Source organism: Osmerus mordax, chromosome 16 (genome assembly GCF_038355195.1).
Source record: "Osmerus mordax isolate fOsmMor3 chromosome 16, fOsmMor3.pri, whole genome shotgun sequence".
Classification (NCBI taxonomy): domain Eukaryota; kingdom Metazoa; phylum Chordata; class Actinopteri; order Osmeriformes; family Osmeridae; genus Osmerus; species Osmerus mordax.
This window is the reverse complement of record NC_090065.1, coordinates 8,543,767-8,551,059: the sequence shown is the minus strand read 5'-3', so window position 1 is coordinate 8,551,059 and position 7,293 is coordinate 8,543,767. Positions and strand designations below refer to the sequence as shown.

General features: G+C 39.8%; 1 protein-coding gene across 1 annotated transcript; it reads right to left on the bottom strand.

The window, feature by feature from the left end:
* Positions 1-562: 562 nt before the first annotated feature.
* Positions 563-2,954, bottom strand: LOC136958896 (uncharacterized). The gene is made up of 4 exons (XM_067253025.1): positions 2,837-2,954; positions 2,386-2,686; positions 1,097-1,128; positions 563-936 (listed from the first exon to the last, which is right to left on the bottom strand). Exons 1-4 carry the CDS (start codon positions 2,877-2,879, stop codon positions 563-565), a joined length of 750 nt encoding a protein of 249 aa, XP_067109126.1. The 5' UTR covers positions 2,880-2,954.
* Between the last annotated feature and the right edge of the window lie 4,339 nt (positions 2,955-7,293).

Genomic DNA, 7,293 nt, shown 5'->3' with positions numbered 1-7,293 from the left:
TTGTATAGCTTTTTATGAAGTTCAACATTACTTACAAGCAATTATAGAACTACTTACCTACAAGCACTGAGAAAAGTAATAGTGAATGAAAAATCATTATACTAATGAACAAAAAGATTCAAAGTTTCATCACAAGAGCTGAATGACAGAACAATACATTCAATACACTCAAATCTCTACTGAGCAGAATGTTATATAGTAAGCAGCGCTCTGCCATGTAGCTCCCTCTACAGTCAAGAGGAGGAGCCACATATCTAATCGACCTGTTGTTGGTTAGTGCCTGGTCTGGAATTCAATAGCAGAGGACTAATATCAATTAATTTATACTGAAAATTATAATTTATCGGCTAAGTAGTGGTAATGTGACTGCATCAATGTGTTGCAATCCTGCAATCTGACAAAATGGTAATGCACTGTATAATAAAAATATATAATTGCTGATAATTAATTTCTGAATTGAAATACAAAGACTTCTGGAAAAAAAGCCTGTCTTATCTGTCAAATGTGTGAAGAATTCAAAGTGTTTTATTCTATAGATCACATATGAATCACGTATTGTGCCTTATGTTGAGATACTGGGGTTTTTGTACAGTGTGTCTGAGTTTCCTGTCACTGTGGGCTGCAAGGCACAGTAGTACAGAGCAGAGTCTGTCACTTCAGCTGACGAGATGCTCAGATCCACACGGTTCCTCTCCTTATTGAGATAAACAGATAGACGAGGGTATGGAGGAGTGGCAGGAACTACAGTCTCCTTAGAGGATCCATAGGATGTTACGAGGAGAAGGAACAGGGGAGCTGATCTGGGATATTGACGATACCATAACAGACTGCCTGTACCATCCAATGAATAATTGCAAGAAAGCTTGCCACTGTCACCAAACATCACCCTCTCCTCAAGACTATCTGAATAAATTCCATTTTCAGCCGAGCCATTTCCTGCAACAAAAAGCAATCTGTAATAAAATACAATCCACATTCATTACATTGCTCTTTAAAGTCAAAGGTTGATTTAAATCCCTTTTTTATCCAGCAAATTATGAAATAATAGCAAATGCTAAACATGTACAGCATTCTATTATAATGGTACTTCACTTACCTACAAACATAGCAATGACAAAAATGAAACAACTGAACATGATCAACGTTTGAGAAACAGAATGACAACAAACAAGACTAAACTCTACTGACATACTTTTAGACACTACAATATCTAGGGTTCATATAGGTCTAAGAAATCCTTCCTGAAACTAGCTCCTCCCCTCAGTGTTGCTTAACTTGTTTCTTTGTGGAGATAACTATGAGTAGAATAGTCACAAATGATGTATTAAAGAGTTTTTTTTAATATGGTAATTAAGTGGCATCTACTGTAACGATGAAGGCCAGAATCTCTGTGTTTCTGTCTGTGTGTGTGTGTGTCTGTCTGTGGGATGAATATTTATAGAACAAGGCTCTATAAGAAGTTCAGGTGTATTGCCCAGGACCCATGGATGTGCTGAGTCGAGTCAGAAGTTGTTTGGATGAGTGGTTAGCTTCAAATATGTGTAAATGTGTTCACTACCATGTAGAGCTGCCATTAGCAATGGATACATGGATTACTGCAATACTGTCTCCTTTCACGTGGCAGTATACTCTCTGAGACCAACTCCATTTGTCAAATCACAAAAGTATTTGAGTAAGTATCCTTTTTGTGGATAGAAACGAAAAGAGTAGCTTATAACGCTAATTCTAGTGATACTGAGGATTCCAGGACACATTTACATCTTGTTTACCTGTCGTAATGATCAGAATCAGAACTTGAGGCAGCTCCCCATCTTCACACAGGCTGCTGAATGTGTCTCTGTCCTGTCAAACCTTTCTCTGAGTGTTGCTGTGGGAGGTGGAAGTCACAGTAAACTAGCCCCACCCCAATATTGCTCTGTACACTAGAACTGTGGTTGGTCTGATTTTAAGCAGAGACCCACCCCACCAAAAAAGGATGTTATAGTTGAGACTTTGGGGGGTTTATTGGACAGAGACGTTAGATGTAGACAGGAAATGTAGGGGAGGGAAAAGGGAAGACATGCAGAAATGGCCTGAGCCAGAATTGAACGCAGGCTGCTGGATTAGGACCCCAGCCCAAACAATACACACCCTGTCCAGTGAGCCACCAGGATGCCCTATATACCCCTTTACCAATAGCATTTGGACATATGTTCTTTCTTGAATGCAATTAACACTTCTGAAGTCAATATAATGTTGGCAAAACATTGAGATCAGTCTACCAAAACCATCTTTCCAATTGTGAAAAAGCGATTTTAGGATTCCTGTTTATGCAAAACATCACATCAAGGAAGTGTTCTGTTTACTACGTTGACATTGTTTCTAAGTTCGAAAAGGTTTTTGTACAGTGTGTCTGGGCTTCCTGCAACTGTGGGCACCAGAGCACAGTAGTACAGAGCAGAGTCTGTCACTTTAGCAGAGGAGAGCTCCAGGTGAACATGTTTCTTCTCTCTCTCATGTTTTACAGAGAATCCAGGTTTATTGTCCATGTGTTCCATGGTGAGGAACTGTGGAGCTGATCTGGGATTCTGGAGATACCACTGGAGGCTAGTAGCTGCTCCAGAGTAGTTACAGGAGAGAGTGACTCTGTCTCCCTTCAAAGCCAGCACAACATCCGTGAATGGTGTGATCAGATCCTCAGAATATGCTAAAAAGGGAGTTTGTTTAATATTTAAGGACGTTAAGTAAAATACCATTCATAGAACTGGTTTAGTTATGAAAAATAAAATATGTTCACACCAAAGGCTTCAAATCTCCAAATGTGTAAATTGTTGTATTTTAAATGTAGGATACTCACCAAGGTGCCATTTACAGACCAGCCAGATTAGACACAAGAACATGATTTACTTCAAAGTTTGTAGGACTGACCAATAAATGCTAAACAGTATTTCATCTGTCAAAAAGATTGTATTCAATGTGTTCTAGCTCCTCCTCTTCACAAAGAATTGTCAGCTGGTCTTGGTGATGTTGCATCTAAAAGCTCACTGAGGTAATGGCATGTTTTTGTACAGTGTGTCTTGTTTTTTTGCCACTGTGGGCTTCAGGGCACAGTAGTACAGAGCAGAGTCTGTCACTTCAGCAGAGGAGATCTCAAGTTCCACAAGCTTCTGATCTTTGACATTGCGGATAGTCAGTCCTGGTACTGGGTTGGTTATGGTCCCTGCATAGTCTTGTATGATGAACTGTGGTGCTGATCCAGGATACTGGCGGTACCACAACAGACCGTTGATGAGAGAACTGCTATATGTGCAGGAGAGTTTAACACTAGTGCTCTTCTCAGCTGTCACTATGTCTCTGTCAGGTGTGATTGTATCTTCAACACTCAAACCTGTGAAAACATCAAGATATTCCGAAGTAAATTTGATTTAGCGTATGTCAGACCTTGTAAAAATGTATAATACCATAATACAACAAGTATGACCTTAATTCATTCTTACCAAATAACATGCCAAATAGAAAAACATTAAAGATCAACATTATAGTGCAGATTGTAAGACTAGGCGTTTTGCTAAGAGTGATCTTCCTTCACAACATCAACTCCCTGAAATGAATCAGTTTCCTTTGTCAGGGTCAGAATACTCCTACTTTTGACATTGTGTAATACACTGAAGACACCACTTGATGGCACTTTTGCCAAAGGTAAGGGGAAAAAACAACACTAATTCACTTTCGGGTAAAGTGAGGTTTTTGTACAGTGTGCCTGGGTTTCCTGTCACTGTGGGCTGCAAGGCACAGTAGTACAGAGCAGAGTCTGTAACTGTAACAGAGGAGATTTCCAGCTCGACACAGGTCTTCTCTGTGTTCAGTTTGGCAGAGAGGCGAGAGTCCAGAGGCTCAGCTCCTGTCCCAGTGGAGTGAAGGATGAGCAGGAGGAACTGGGGAGCTGATCCTGGATACTGCTTATACCATAGAAGACTGTAGGCTGAGGAGTAGTTGCAGGACAGAGTAACATGATGACCTTCTTCTCCAGAGACCTCATGTTGGTTTGCCTGGATTGTCTGTCCGTAACTGAAACCTGTAAATTTGAAATTGAGAATAATGAGTTTTTTTCATGTCAGTACTGTTAATTACTCAATAACTAATCTGTCCAGCAGGTTAAATAATAAATGCATGTTGTTTTCATCTACCTGTGAGAGCTGAAAATAAAGCAATGAACCAGAAGACAAACATGTTCAAGTTAGTTATCCAACAAACAACAGTGGAGGCTGAACGTTTGAGTTTTCAGAAAATAATTTCCACCACTGCTTTTAATTTAAGCTCCTCCCAATAAACAGTTTGCTGTATGAATATTCATGAGGGCACTAACATTCTCTCTCAAATTCATCCTTGGGCTCCAGAGTCCCACTACACAACATGTGTTTTACATTGTAATGTGGATGGTAAAAAGTCTACAGGTGTGACCACATTTCTCTGATAAACCCAGAATATTTCTCATTCGCCTGAGATATCAGATTGTGGTTTGAATGATAGGTTTTTCCTGTTCATGGATCAAAGGATCCGTGGTGAAAATGTTTTTGTACAGCCTCTTCTAGACTTTGTATCACTGTGTAGTCAAGAGCACAGTAGTAGAGAGCTGTGTCTGACAGAGTCACTTTTGTGATAGTAAGTTTAGTGTTTGTCCTGGATGTTGTGGATTGATAACGTTCATCAGGGATTCGTTCAGAACTACTACCTCTGGCTCCTTTATACAGTATGAACTGAGGTGCCTGATTCAGATAGTGTCTGTACCAGTAAAGCAAAACATAATTCCTGCTTGTTTCATAAGAGCAGCTCAGTGTGACAGATCCTCCCTCAGTGGAGGTGACCTCAGTCTTCTCAGGGGTCAGATGATCTCCACATATGAGTCCTGCAAAAGGCAACATAATTATACAGTGTATAAATATGTCTTCTTCTTTTGTTGCCAGTAAACCAGCCTGATCATTTGAATGTAGTGACAGTGATGATCCCACAACAAATGTTTACATCATTTTTACCTGTAGCAATTATTAGAATCAGAACTCTGAGAAAGGTCTCCATCTTCACAGAGACTGCTGTATGTGTCTTTCCTTTCAGGCATTCCTCTAAGTGTTACTGTGAGTGAGACATGTGAGGCCCCTCCCCCCTTACTATGTCAGGGTTTTTGTACAGTGTGTCTGGGCTTCCTGTCACTGTGGGCTCCAGAGCACAGTAGTACAGAGCAGAGTCTGTCACTTTCGCAGAGGAGATCTCCAGGTGAACATGCTTCTTTTCACTCTCATGTTTTACAGAGAATCCAGGTTTATTGTTCATGTACTCCATGGTGAGGAACTGTGGAGCTGATCTGGGATTCTGGAGATACCAGAAAAGGCTGCGGGATGTGCCAGAGTAGTTACAGGAGAGAGTGACTCTTTCTCCTTCAAAAGCCAGCACTTCATCCGTGAATGGTGTAATCAGATCCTCAGAATATGCTAAAAAGGGAGTTTGTTTGTTTAATAATTAAGGACGTTAAGTAAAATACCATTCATGGAACTGGTTTAGTTATGAAAAATAAAATATGTTCACACCAATGGCTTAAAATCTCCAAATGTGTAATTTGTTGTATTTTAAATGTAGAATACTCACCAATGTGCCATTTACAGACCAGCCAGATTAGACACAAGAACATGATTTACTTCAAAGTTTATAGGACTGACCAATAAATGCTATACAGTATCTCATCTGTCAAAAAGATTGTATTCAACAGTGGAAGCTGAACGTTTGAGCTTTCAGAGAAGAATTTCAACACCTGCTATATTTCAAGCCCCTCCCATTAGACTGTTTGCGTATAAACATTTATAAGGTGACACTCACATTCTCTCTCATATTCATCCTTGGGCCCTTTGAGTCTCACTACATACAATTATTTTTATATTACAATTTGGTTGGTAAAAAGTGTTAACGTGTGACCTCATTTTTCCGATAACCCCAGAACATGCCATTTTTATGAGATATTAAATTGTGCTTTGAATGATAGCTTTCCCCTGGTTGGGGATCATAGTACAGTATATATCATAAAAATGTTTTTGTATAGTCTGTTAGATACTTGTGTCACTACGTGTAGTCTTCAAGAGCACAGTAGTTGAGTGGTGTATCTGACAGAGACACTTGTTTTATGATAAGTTTTTTGTTTTTCATGTGTTGTGGATATTGTGGATTGATAATGTTTACTAGAGATGTGGTCAGTACCACTCTTAGATTGGCTCTTTTATACAGTATGAACTGAGGTGCTTTGTTCAGATAGTGTCTGAACCAGAAAAGCAGAACATGAGTACTGCTTGTTTCAAAGCAGCAGCTCAGTGAGATGTGAGACAGATTCTCTGTCTACAAGAGGTCAGATGATCTCCACAGATGACTCCTGTGGATAGAAACAAAAGGAGTAGCTTCTATTCCTTTCATTCTAGTAAGATAAATGTTTACCTCGTTTACCTCTTGTTTATTAGAATCAGAACTCTGAGGCAGGTCTCCATCTTCACACAAGCTGCTGCATGAGTCTCTCTCCTGTCAGTCCTTCCTCTGTTACTGTGACTGGGGCACGTTACTGTACCAGTAGACAAATGGTGCGTGAAATTCAGTTTGATTATTTTGTTCGTTTCTTTTATTTCATCATGTGTCATTAATTGTGATGAAATGACTGAGCACTGTTATACTCAGTCATTGTCTTGTCCTGTGTTGTGCAGCACAGAAGGGTTTTTGTACATGATCTGTCTCCTGTAGTCACTGTGGACCTCAGACCACAGTAGTAGATAGCAGAGTCAGACAGCTGCACACTCTGGATCCTCAAAGGAACTGATCTTTCATCAAGGTGAGCATCAAATCTTTCTTTTGGAAATGCTTTGAAATTGTCTCCATTTAAGTGCTTGTCCCGTCTTAACATATATCTCGGAAGGTCCTTCAACTCCATCTTGTACCAGAATAGATAGGGATTTGAATTAGTTGTGTCAAAATTGCAGTCAAGTGTAACTGTCTCTCCCTCAGTAGCAGTCAGAACTCCTGTTGACTGGGTGACAGTGTCTTCACCTCTGCATTCTGGGAAAGAGACAAAAACAAAATGTATGAATTATTTCATCAGCCAAAACATTTAAGGCATTATGAGGATATATTATATGGTTAATTACAGTTACAGGTATAGTAGTGTCATACCAAAAGATAAAGTTTGAATCACTAGTAGGTTCCTCTGCCAGTGCTCCATGTCGTTACTCAGATGGGTGGGTGGAGAGAGAGCAAACTCTCTGGTGGAGACCTACATGTATCATGAGA